The following is a 12,955-nucleotide window of genomic DNA, read 5'->3' as shown; positions in this document are numbered from 1 at the left end:
AGTATACCAATAACTGAAAAATTTGAAACATGATGACAAATGTTTAAATGAGCAATTGTAAGTATGTCTTGTCCGTAAAGTCAACAGTTTGCCTCTGATCAGTGCTTGAGTTCTGCTCTGAACCAAGTCAGAAACAGAACCACATTAAAAGAACCATACCAAGATTGATTGTGTGAAAGTTTAATTTGATGGGAAACAATCTTCCATTTCGGGGTGATGAGGTTTCAGGAGGGTCAGGCTCCATTAACTCTCTGAAAGAGTGCTGTGGTACCGATAAGGAGCAGAATACAGACTACAGTGAACTGGGGTGGGGGGATTAAATGAAAGAAAATGAGTTTTAGCCCAGCTTGGCAGGAATATTTTAAGCAAGGCAGCAAATGTGCCTTTTGGGGTGTGTTATCAGGACCCCCAGTGTAATAAATTCTTCTCGGTGTGTGGAGCAAGGTGCTGACTCCATCCTCCAGGGCCGAGAATCACCAACCTGCTGCCTTATCTTTATTTTCCTCATCCCCGTTTATTCCCTCATATCCCCACCTGCCATGGCCAGCTGTTTAATATGATTCAGTCCGGTGCGCTTGTGTTAATTTTGCAGTTGTTCAGTGTGGGGGGAGGCTTATTGGGAAGGTTCACAGCAGGTTCTCTGCAGGTTTGGAAATACCTGCCAGTCTGGTAACTGCAGATGGAGGCGAAGTAGCTTTGAATGACAGCTTTTCATGTTCCTTTTTTGATGTGAGGAATGACATTGCTTGTGCAGTTTTTTCACTGTGTCCACCTTAATCTAAACGAACACCAACACGTTGCTTGGCCTTGGCACAGAGTGCCAAATATACCATGGTAGCTCTGTGTGTGGGTGTTTTGTGACATTTCCTGGCAGTTGTGTGCAAGGATGTTGTCCTAGTGGAAAGATTTTCTGGCTTCTCAGCTGGCAAACTTTAGCAGAGTGATTGAAACGGAGAGGTAATGGATGTAATATCTCCTGCATCAGGTTAATTTATGCCCCTTACCATACTGGAGTACAAATGGCAAAGATGGTAAAAACATAGATGCTTTCGCAATAGTAAACAATTTATATAATTTATAATATAAATAATATTCAGTGTTTCCAGGGGAATGTCATATCAGAAAAAATAAAATTCTAGTTAACTGAGCTTCACACCAAACACCCATCACCCTATCTCTCTATTTTCTATCTCTAGTTCTCTCTTTTTTTTTTCTCGTTAAAAATAGTTTTTAAGGTCTAGATTGATTTTGGCTTGTGGGTAAAGTGCCACTTAACCTTTTGCACTGTCTGACCGTGTCCCGTGTCACATGCTGCCATTCCTCCGAACAGCTATTGATCTATGGAGTCCAACCCAAACAGCTTTAGTCAGCTCTGTTGGTCCACTGCAGAAAGTTCCATGGGTTTCGACATTATGGTTGACCGTGTACCATGCTCAGTCTGTGCGTTTTTACTGTATGTCCTGATTCTGTTTTACTTAAATTTATCTTATTCTGTGGCTCTGCAACTTCCAGTCTGCATGTAGCCTCTTTGCCCAAAGAGGGCGTGGTGGTAGCTGAGGGTTCGAGGGTGTGCGTGATTGATGTGTGTGGGGGTGTGAAGACCCATTGACTGGGTGCTGATGGAAAGTCTTTTCTTTGTCAGAGATGTTTAATGTGGTGTTCTCATTTTGATGCATCATTTTGAATTTGAATTAGCTCTTCAAGCTCTAGAGCATCATCTCTTCATTTTTTCCACAGGTCCACACCAAGTTCCACTGTCGGCAGGCGCATGCTAACGGCTCGGACACGTCTTGCCTCACATTCTCCTACGACGGGACAATTCTGGCCTCTCGCGGAGGTAAGGCTGCTCTGCTCCCATGATTTTGACTTTTGCTGGGGAACAATAAGGTGCTTGTGTGTCTTCAGAAGGCCAGTAAAGAGGCTCTCCAGTCTGGTAACAGCTGTTAAAGGGCATCTGGGATTTTGCACACGCTGGCAGCTCCCTGGCACATTTGTCTGCAGATTCTCTCAGACTTTTGGCTCTGTGGGCCTCTGCCATTGGTGTTCATCGGTGTCAGGCCTGTCGGGAGATTCCCCATGAGTGTAGTCTGACCCCCTCCTGACCCCTCTGTTGAGTCACTGTGACCCCGGCGCAGTTATGCTGACTCAGACGTGTTCAGTAGTTATGATGAGCGCAGAAAAACAAGGGCCTTTGTTGATCATGATATTTTTGTGGTTTTCTTTGTATTAATGTCTGGTTTTGCTCTGTTTGCCAGGGGATGACACATTGAAGACATGGGACATTCGCAACTTTAAGAAGCCTCTCAATGTGGCCACTGGACTGACAAACTTTTTCCCAATGTGAGCAGGCTGATTTGAAATTTAAATGGAGGTTGAGGTCATATCGCCTGCATCAGGTTAATCTCCTGCATGTCTCTTGCCATTTGGACACCAGGACAGACTGCTGTTTCAGCCCTGACGATAAACTGTTGGTGACTGGGACGTCAGCCAGGAGGGACGAGGGCAGTGGCAAACTGGTTTTCTTCGACAGACAGACCTTACAAGTGGTTTACGAGGTTGAGGTGGCCAGTGCGGTGAGTCAGATGGCAGGCACTGAATTCTGAGTCACATCTTCCACACTTAGATTTTTGTATTTGTTCATTTATCAAACACTTAGCAGCTCACAACTGCGAATCGGCTGTGCATACAAATACCCACAAATGGAGCTGTTGTAACCACAGAAACAAGATTTAGACCAAAACAGATTAAATGGATATACTCAATAGCTGTGGGTGGGAGGCATCAACAAACAAGTGCTGGCATTTGAGTTACTTTTATTAGTATTCAGTGACTGTGCTTAGCGATCTTGTGTAATGGTCACTACATATTATCATGTTTTATAGTTAACTGTATAGCGCTATAACAATTATTGACTTATTGGGAATTATATTATTGGTGTAATATTTCTCACTGCTCCTCTGTGCAATCCTAAAAAAATATTATTAATGTAAGTAAAAAACAGTCTGGCAGATTATCTGTCGATGCCTTGTAAAGATGTCTGGTGCACTGGCGATTCCCCAGGACTTATTCCCACAGCTCTATGTAGGAAGTGTGTGAACACATTTGAACAAGGAAAAACCATTAAGAAGATATTTGTTTTTTGTTTATCCACTTTTTATGTTAAAAGTTATATTGTGCTATAATTAAGGGCTGGTAGAGTTCATTAACATTTAACTAAACATTCCTATGAGACAATCTCCCAAAAATTGATGGAATGCGTCAGAAGTTGGCGAGTTCACATTGGAAGTCTGTCAGTTGAATCTGAGGAGCTGGAGCGCTGAAGAAAGGCTTTGCTGATCTTAGGGGTGTGTTTGGCAGAGTTTCTTGGCTGTGACATGTCTCCTTAGGGGGTCTGTAGAGTCAGGTGTTGTCAAGGGAGACTCTCCTCAAATACAGTGTTACCTTGGCAACATTTGTGACCTTGTAGGTAAATTTGTCCACAAGAAGATTTGTGATCTGACCTGGCTCTTGCTATAATGAGTGCTGCATCAGGCACTTGTACTACTTATTTGGGACAGAAATTAATGATTGTAATATAAAATTAAAGAGGAGGCCTCTGGTGCTACTGGACCTGTATGGAGTGTGTGTGTGTGTGATGTCTGTTGGACATTTATTTTCTTTTTCTTTTTTTTGTGGAAGGTGAACTTGACAGACGGAAGGTAATTTTATTGATGTGCATGCCGCTTGATTAAAATCTTCATATTCATAGGCCTGGTGATTTTGTGAATCTCATCAGTTCATATAATTTAACAAATACACTAAACAGTTTTACATCAGCCATGTACAGACAAACACAAACATATATTCTTGATCAAATGATTCTGTTCTACCAAAAGGGAGCATAAACAAGGTGGCTTTTATGTTTACTGCAAGTCTTTCCTTTATCTTGTTGCTTGGAAAAGATGACTGATAAACACCGATAAGTATAAAAGTACGCATGCTTTATGTTACTGAATTTCTAAAAGATGAAGAAAGCAGTAGAAATCCATGCAGTGAAGTGTGTGAGTGTTTGGGTTTGGGTTTAATTCCCACCTGTTCCTGCATTGCTGTCAGGCCAGTAGCACTGGTGCTATATGCACCTTCTGAATGTTGGCTGAGGTAAGCCAGGTCTCTGGGACAGCATATGGGCGGCATCAGGAACCAAGTGGAATTTCCGCTGTGGAGATATATATACGAATTTATTTGCAGTGCATGCTTTTTTTTTTTTTCTAACGCTCATTTATCTGCATGAAGTCCTGCATTTCAGTTCATGTACACACTAAAGAATCGCTTGGGGTTCGTATATTTAAAGCACATGTGAAATGGCTCTTATCTGAAGATGATAATCCGTTAACAGGATGGTTTGCCAGAACTTTTTCCAGAGCTTCATCTTGGCGCAGTGGCCAACTTGTGCTTTTACCCAGCAAAGAGTAAAACAAAGAACAAAGCGGAAAGAAAAATGTGATTATGCTTTCCTAACTTTTGGTCTATAAATGTTGAGTCACTCGTTCTTCAACAGCGATTTAGCCAAAGTCATTACCAAAGGTCAGGATGTTGTTTGGTGTGACTGTCTGCAGAATAATCTAATACTCACGATAGCACGAAGGACCACCTTCACCAGTCTGAATATGGTGACTGTTTGTAGAAGATGTAGGACTTTCGCTTCCTCTGGCTAAGTGACTAAATTCTGTGTCTGAGCTTTTCCATGTGTAGCCTGCGTTGTCACATTCAGAAAGAATCAGAACCTTCAGTGAAGTGATGACACCAGTTGGGATCTTAATTAGCACCAGAGCGCTCCTCCCCTGTTGGTTTTTCGAAATGAGTCGGTTCTTTTATGAAGTGCCATACCAGGCAGTCTTGTGGAAAGGAGGCTTACCAATCAATGCAGTGTAAACATGCAGTGCAACGTCATGCCCACAGAGCCGAGGCGCATTTCACTTCAGGTTCGAGTAAACACTTTGGGGCCTTTGTGGCTTATTGGACATTCTCTCTGTGCTGCAAACTTCCAGACGCACGCAGAATCCAGAGCATACTGGCAAGCGGAATCAAAATCTTCGCTTGCTGGGCAGCAATGGAACATGTTACGCTGCGGTTCTAACGGCGTTATAATTTGGGGTGATGGTGGCCTAGTGGGTAACACACTCTCCTATGAACGCGAAGACCACACATTCACAGGTTCTAACCCCACTTACTACCATTGTGTCCCTTGACCCAGAGTTGCTGGTGGCCTGGTGAAAACTCAATTTCCCTCTCTTTACTCAGCAGCTGCTTGTGTCTGTGTTTTGTATTTGATGCTGTGTAAAGTTGCAGGAGTTCTGTGGTCCAGGTGCCGAGTTCTGACAGGTCGTCTAGCACCCCTGTTTAGCAGGAAATTTATCCTCTGGGTCTGCAGGGAAAGGATCATTTTTCTTTTTATAGCTGTAATCACTTAAAAATGCTCATCCATGTATTACAGAGTAGAAGTCATATATGTTGCTCCTTTGGGTAAATTCATGTGGATTTGGGTCAGGCTGCATCTAGACCATAGGTCCACGTTTCTAGAGCGTGTCACAAGTGGCTGTTTATCTTGTGCTGCAGTACACATATCACACTTGATGGATGTCAAACACAAACAGGACTCATGGTATCAACTGCTACATACACACACACACACACACACACACACACACACACACACACAGTGTTACCACAAAGCAAGTGTTTCTATGATGAGGGTTGGACTTTCATCTTCAGTTTATACTGGAAAGGAAAGGATGTTTTTTCCCTTCTCCTTTTCTCTAGGCCTGGTGGGTGTGTGGCAGTGACTTGCTGTGGTGTGTGTGTATGTGAATATACAGTACAGGCCAAAAGTTTGGACACACCTTCTCATTCAATGTGTTTTCTTTATTTTTATGACCATTTACATTGGTAGATTCTCACTGAAGGCATCATAACTATGAATGAATACATGTGGAGTTATATATATTGAATGAGAAGGTGTGTCCAAACCTTTGGCCTGTACTGTATAGGAATATATATGAATTTGTTCTTTTCACACTGTGTTCTCACACTGCAAGGCCTGTTGAGATTATGGAATGAGCCTTTACCCCCACAATGAATCTTTTTGCTATCCCTGGAATTGGGAAACTTGTATGAACATGACAGTTGTGTAATTGTCATAAAATAGGCTTTAAACGGTCATACGCAATATAACTTTAAAGCAAACTAGGCTTTTAAAGGTATACCCAAGTTTTTTTTATTTTATCATAAGAATCGAACCTCTTGGAGCTAATCTAGGAACCACAAAATGGGCCTGTATGCATCAGTAAATGTAAAGTGTATCAGGAAAGATTTGGTTTTGTTCTTGCTTTTTAGGAACAAAAAGCATGCATAGATGTTTTAAGTGCTTATTTTAGTTTGAAAGCAGACTCCGTTTGTTAAATTCTATGTAAAAAAAACTTCTCCATTTCATCTCTCCATCTCCTCCCTATCTCCACTAACTGCTTCCACAGGCCAGGCTTTATTAAACCTGGGCCAAACCATTTGTCTAACAAATTATAAAACAGTCATCCTTAGACAACCATTGAAACATTAATAACATTCAAATAATACTTTCATAAAAAGCTTAACTTTATTAATAATTTAACAGTTACCAATACTGGCCCCGTAATCAGAAGGTTGCTTGTTTGAATCCCAATCCGCCAAGGTGCCACTGAGGTGCTACTGAGCAAAGCACTGTCCCCACGCACTGGTCCCCGGGTGCACTGCTCACCAAGGGTGATGGGTTAAATGCAGAGGACACATTTCACTGTGTGCACCGTGTGCTGTGCATCACAATGACGATCACTTCACTTTCACTCATTTACAGCATTTATCAGACGCCCTTATCCAGAGCGACTTACAATCAGTAGCTCCCTGGAGCAACTTAGGGTTAAGTGTGTTGCTCAGGGACACAATGGTAGTAAGTGGGATTTGAACCTGGGTCTTCTGGTTCATAGGCGAGTGTCTTACCCACTAGGCTACTACCACCCTCTCTTACCCACTTGGCTTCACTCCCCTCTCCAACTCAGTGCCATGGTAAGTACCTAGCTCTGCCCCTTCACCATCCCTGCAGGCTTTTCACTGCTGGACTTATATATACTTGATTATATAGCAACAGCTATATAATCAAAATTATTATCAATATCTGGCTGCTTGGAGTGTTAAGTAGCAGGTAACAGACCTTAGCTCTGTTACACAGTACAAGTAGGTGGTGCTATGTGCATCAGGATTTTTTGGCAACCAGTGCTCACTTCAGTCTTTGACCCTTAATCAGTGGTATATGGGTTCCTGGGCACAGCTCTCTCCAAAAACAGACCCCCGGTAACTTTATGCAAATAAAACGTTGGTGTAAAACCTAATTGTCCGTCTGACCAGCTGTCCATGCTCCTGCACGTCACCTGTAGAAGTTGTAGGTGGTTTAGAAGCTTGGGTTTGCATGTCTGGGCTGGAGACATGGCATTGACAGCAGCCCTATAGAGTCGCCCTGGACCAGAACGGAATCCTCCCGAGGACAGGGATTTGATTAATGGCGCTGTAACCGTGGAAACGCTGATGGGTTGTTTGACACAGCCTATTGCTTGGCACTGAAGTAACTCATGTGAGGAATGATCGCAGGTCATCATTTGGATACACAGGGATGCGTGCCTAAACACCGACACGTCATACTATACTACAAACACTTGCTCACACACTTGTGATATTTATGTACACAGCACTTTTTAAAGGCGTGTTTGTGTGAACTCCTGTGCAACAGAGTGATTAAGTGACAGCGCTCTGGTTTTGTAGGTCTTTCTAAATCACCAGCAGAGGCAACACATGCTCATTGCGGCCTCATTAAACCTACAGGCCCTGCTGCACACCCAGACTTACAGTCCGGTCCAACCTGTGGGAGGGGCTTATGAGCATTCTGGGTCAGGCGCTGTAGTTTTAGGCAGGTGTTGGATAAGGGGGTGTTCTGGGTGGGGAACCGAACAGCTGGGCTTTAAGCAGCTTTTGAGCCACCCCAACCCCCCCACCCATCGTACATACATGGTGCATTTCAGTCGCATGGAGCAGAACACATTTCTGTTTGCAGAGATCTGTAATCTCATATATTTAATCATTTATTTGTTCTGTGTAATTCACTCCTCCTCCTGAATGCTGATGCTTCCACAGAACAATGCTTCAGCATTAAAAAAGAAGGGTGGTAGTAGCCTAGTGAGTAACACATTCGCCTATGAACCAGAAGACCCAGGTTCAAATCCCGCTTACTACCATTGTGTCCCTGAGCAAGACACTTAACCCTAAGTGTCTCCAGGGGGAGACTGTCCAGTCACTCTGGATAAGGGAGTCTGATAAATGCTGTAAATGTAAGATCACTGTTGCAGTTCATGTCTCAATTCTGAGGTCCTCAAACCATCCAGTCACCAATCATATCCCTCTCACAGATCCTCACTTTTTACATCCAGATAAGAATTAGAGTTGGACTAGTCCCTAAACTGCTGCTTGTTTTCCATACATAAAAAGACTATCTACAATGAAGACATGTTTTTTTTTATCTTGCTCTTCAGTGATGCATCAACTAGTTCTGGAATAGTAGTAATCCCTTCTTCTCACTACTCTGAACTGGTCAGCATAATTTTTTTCCTTATTTGAATAAAAAACATTATGGTCAATTATAACAAGGAGCCACAAGAGTGGCTTCCAATGTGCAACATAGACAGATGAATCTTTTGTACCATAAATTGTTAACAGGTTAATTGTAGGTTTTCAGGGTTGCAGAGTGAGTGCAAGACAATTTATTAAAATCATACTGTGCCTCTGTAGCCTTATCCAACTATCCTTAGCAGGACATAAACAGTTCTTAGATGTTTTCTGAGACAGTTGGCCTCACTGTCTCTTTCTGTCTCACACACACACTTGGGCACAGACCCCTTGGCAGCATCCCATCTGTCACACAGAGTCTGACCAATCCAGGTCTCTTCCAAATATAGTCAGCCAAGCCTGAGAGAGAGAGTATCCATGTGAAACTGCTGCTGCTTTATCTTATTCACATTTTTTTAACTTTCTCTCTCTTTTCTGGGTCCTCAGAGTGTGGTCCGCTGCCTGTGGCATCCCAAGCTGAACCAGATAATGGTGGGGACAGGAAATGGCCTGGCCAAGGTCTACTATGACCCAGTCCGGAGCCACAGGTAATATTACTTACAGCAGCACTCTCCTCATTCAATTTCTTTTATCTCTCCACCTCTCCCCACTGATGTGTCTGCCATGAAGAATGAACAGAAAGTGTGTGTGTGTGTGTGTGTGTGGTGTGTCAAATCAAATATACATCAGAGCCCTATTTAAATCGGAGCATTTTCTAAAAAGGAAGGGTTTTATTTTTGTAAAATATTTAGTTACTCAACATTTAGTTGGAAGTTCATTCTACCGCCTAGGAGCTCAGACAGAGGAGTCTAGATGAATGTTCTCCTAGTTATTTCAGAGATTGTGGTACTAGTCGAGCAGTGCTGGAGGATCAGGGAGATTGAGGTGCAGATCAAGGAAAATGAGATATCTGAGGTTGGAGGGATCTGTGAGTTACAGTAGTCTAGTATAGACATGACCAAAGATTGGACAAGAATCTGTGTAGCTTTTCTATAAAAATGGGCAAAAACTTCTAGTGTTGTAGACAAGGAACTGGCATGAGCGAGAAAGATTGTTAGGGCAACACACATTGACACTCGTATCCTGTTTCCCATTAAATCAAGTTGCTCTCATCCCACATTGATTTTGAAAATGGTTCCTTTCAACTCTGGCAGTTGTCTGTCTTGTGTGTTTCCCACACATTCACGAACAATCTCTGTCCTGTTCTCAGGGGGGCTAAGCTCTGTGTGGTGAAGAGCAACAGAAAGGAAAAGCATGCTGAGGCCCTTACACAGGATTATATCATCACACGTGAGTAACACACAGTATCTCCTGTACTTCCCCAACACTCACTACAAAAACGTCAATAAACGAAACACTCTCATTGATGTTCAGTTGTCATAAACTACACTGTGTGTGAGTAAGTGAGTTTTCCATCGGATCTCTGTCCCCTGTCCACGCCCTGCCCACCCATGGTTCACCTTACCATTAACTGCTGCCACTCAGGCACCACGCGGCAGCCGTCACGCCACCGCAGATGCCTCACATGGGCACGGAACACGGCACAGCCGTGGCCTGCGTGATCCAAGCCCACACAGACACACACTCAGCGTAGACTTGCGTTGAGTTGCACATGCCTGCTGAGGTGACTTAGACAAACAATAACAGAGCAGCGTGGCTGAGTATTTATCTTAGCCCTGCTCTGCCACGCTGACTGATACAGCTTCAGAAAGCGCTGGAAAATTTGAGCTGACATGAAGCACAATGATTGGCCATTGAAACAAGTGTGTGTGTGTGTGTTGTGTGTGTGTGTGAGTGAGTGAGGGAGAATGGATGTCACCAGTAACCTTTTTGGTTAATGTAGCGTGCAGAGGAAGAGTTAACAGTGAAGTGACAGCAGAACCCTTGAATGGAAAATCACTCCATCTTTCCTACTGTGTGTGTGTGTGTGTGTGTGTGTGTGTGTGCGCGTGTGTGCGCACGTGGGTCTGTAACCTTTGAATAAAACATACATCAACACAAAAAAAACAAGCAATTTATGGCAGTCTTTGCTTGACACCATGAAGTAGGCTTAAAACACAACAGGTTCATTTACAGCATTTATCAGACACCCTTATCCAGAGCGACTTACAATCAGTAATTACTGGGACAGTCCCCCCCCTAAAGCAACTTGGTAGTAAGTGGGATTTGAACCTGGGTCTTCTGGTTCATAGACGAGTGTGTTACCCACTAGGCTACGGCCGCCCATATTTTGAGAATAGAACTCTTAAATTTGGGCCAATATGTTATCTAATGTAGTTTTATTTTATGGGAGAATGTAACTGTGGAATGTATCCTGCTACTTTGTGTGTGTAAATATATATAAGTATATATGTAGGCTTATATTATGGGTTTGGGTGTATAAAATTGTCTTGTATGTTCTACAAGGAAAATGAGATAGCCGAGGTTGGAGGGATCAGACGCCTTCTTTGGCTTTGTAGGCAAGCATCAGTGTTTTGAATCTGATGCAGACAGCTACAGGAAGCCAGTGGAGGGACCGCAGCAATGGTGTGGGAGAATTTGGGAAGGTTGAAGGCTTATGTTATGGTTCTGGGTGTATAAAATTGTCTTGTATGTTCTAGCCCATGCTCTGCCCATGTTCCGTGAGGCTCGGCAGCGAAGCACCAGGAAACAGCTAGAGAAAGATCGACTGGATCCTGTCAAATCCCATAAGCCAGAGCCGCCTGTGTCCGGCCCAGGTAACCTCTCAACCTCTCTCCCTTTTCACCCAATCTCTCCCTGTGAAGTGATGTGAGTCTGAGAGACAGAAATGGTGACTTTGTTGCAGGCCGAGGAGGTCGTGTGGCTGCTCATGGTGGAACTCTGTCGTCCTACATCGTGAAGAACATTGCCTTAGACAAAACTGATGACAGCAACCCCAGAGAGGCCATCCTGCGCCATGCCAAGGACGCCTCCGAAAACCCCTACTGGGTGGCCCCTGCCTACAAAAAGTAAGCACACAAAACACAAACATGAACATAAATTTTATGATTTAATCCAACTCTTCCATAAACCACTGTTCAGTTCAGTGATCGAGTATTTCTGTAGAAACTGATGTGGTGGCATTCTGCATGATGGAAACAGCCTGCACCATGCTGTGCCAAACTAAAATGATAATTACAATAAGACAAATGTTTGCAATAAAATGAGCATGCACAGGGTTTCATAAAATTGACACACATTTATTATTTTCTTAAAAAATAAAAGAATATATCGTGACTGCTGTGAAATGACTGCTTACCCAGAGATAACGCATTGTTTGAAGATATCCTTTGGAGAATTACACCCACATTGGGCAAGACTTTGATGAGCCAGTGTCTGCAGCCTTAAGTTAGTCTGTACACTCGCAGATAAACACAGGGTGAAAAGAAGCAGTTAGGCAGCCCCTAGGTGTAACTGGAGCAGTCTGGACCCATTGTGCATGTGTGGCTGGTCTCGCGTTGCACCTGGACGCTTGCCATGCCTTCTGCTCCACCCAACCGGACACGCTGTTGAAAGTTTAAAGAGCCTCGCGGCTGTAACTGCGGATCAGGTGTCTGACTTGGTCAAATTTAGGCTTCATTAATTAAACTCCGGTGGTGTTGTGGAAATCATACACTCAAGCCCAGTGTTTTTATTATTAACTTTTATTTTCTCGTGAGCTTGAAGAGATATTGCTGTGAGTCCTGTGTTTATCACAAGCTTTTAGCTTCATGAAAACAGAAATAATCTGTCAGATTATTGTACTAGATCGTAAATTACACAACCTCTATACATCCAGAAGCTGATGTCTTCTGTGTATTGATGTAAAGAAATCATTCCGAATAGTGCTTCTCATTTTGGCCACAACTTTCAGTGTGGAGCAATAAAGATTCGATCTAATCTCTAAAATCCAATAAAATGTTCCTGTAGAGTTTCCTTGTGATGGTTTGTGAGTAGTGAAGAGTAGCTGTCCAGTCACAGCTGCATCACAGCCACTGCTTTTGTAGTAGCAATATAATTTACCTTCCTTTGGTGTCAAGTAGAAGATTAAAATTCACACCCTTACACACATGCTGGTCTGCAAGGGTTACTAGATCTGAAGGTTACAGGTTTCATTTCAACCACATGGCTTCTCTTGTGTCTTTGGCCAGTCAAGGCTTTGTCTGCTGCCGCTGGTTCTGTTGTTTTGCATGGAAAGATAAGCATAAACCACTCTGGACTGTGAAAATTATTGTGCAGTCGACAGCAATATAAATCTCATTTAATCCATGCGGCAGTGATATTATTAAGATTTTAGATGTGTTTTCAGAGACAT

The 12,955-nt window shown here is 43.1% G+C and overlaps 1 protein-coding gene across 1 annotated transcript in view; it reads left to right on the top strand.

The window, feature by feature from the left end:
- Positions 1 to 12,955, top strand: part of wdr70 (WD repeat domain 70) — a 32,175-nt gene that overhangs the window by 18,269 nt on the left and 951 nt on the right. The window contains exons 11-17 of the mRNA XM_028981994.1: positions 1,738 to 1,837; positions 2,256 to 2,340; positions 2,435 to 2,573; positions 9,109 to 9,209; positions 9,872 to 9,951; positions 11,262 to 11,378; positions 11,468 to 11,630. Coding sequence (XP_028837827.1) covers positions 1,738 to 1,837; positions 2,256 to 2,340; positions 2,435 to 2,573; positions 9,109 to 9,209; positions 9,872 to 9,951; positions 11,262 to 11,378; positions 11,468 to 11,630 — 785 coding nt within the window. The remainder of the gene's footprint in view (positions 1 to 1,737; positions 1,838 to 2,255; positions 2,341 to 2,434; positions 2,574 to 9,108; positions 9,210 to 9,871; positions 9,952 to 11,261; positions 11,379 to 11,467; positions 11,631 to 12,955) is intronic.

The sequence above is a fragment of the Denticeps clupeoides genome, chromosome 5 (genome assembly GCF_900700375.1).
Source record: "Denticeps clupeoides chromosome 5, fDenClu1.1, whole genome shotgun sequence".
NCBI classification, from domain to species: domain Eukaryota; kingdom Metazoa; phylum Chordata; class Actinopteri; order Clupeiformes; family Denticipitidae; genus Denticeps; species Denticeps clupeoides.
This window is presented reverse-complemented; position numbering and strand designations above follow the sequence as displayed.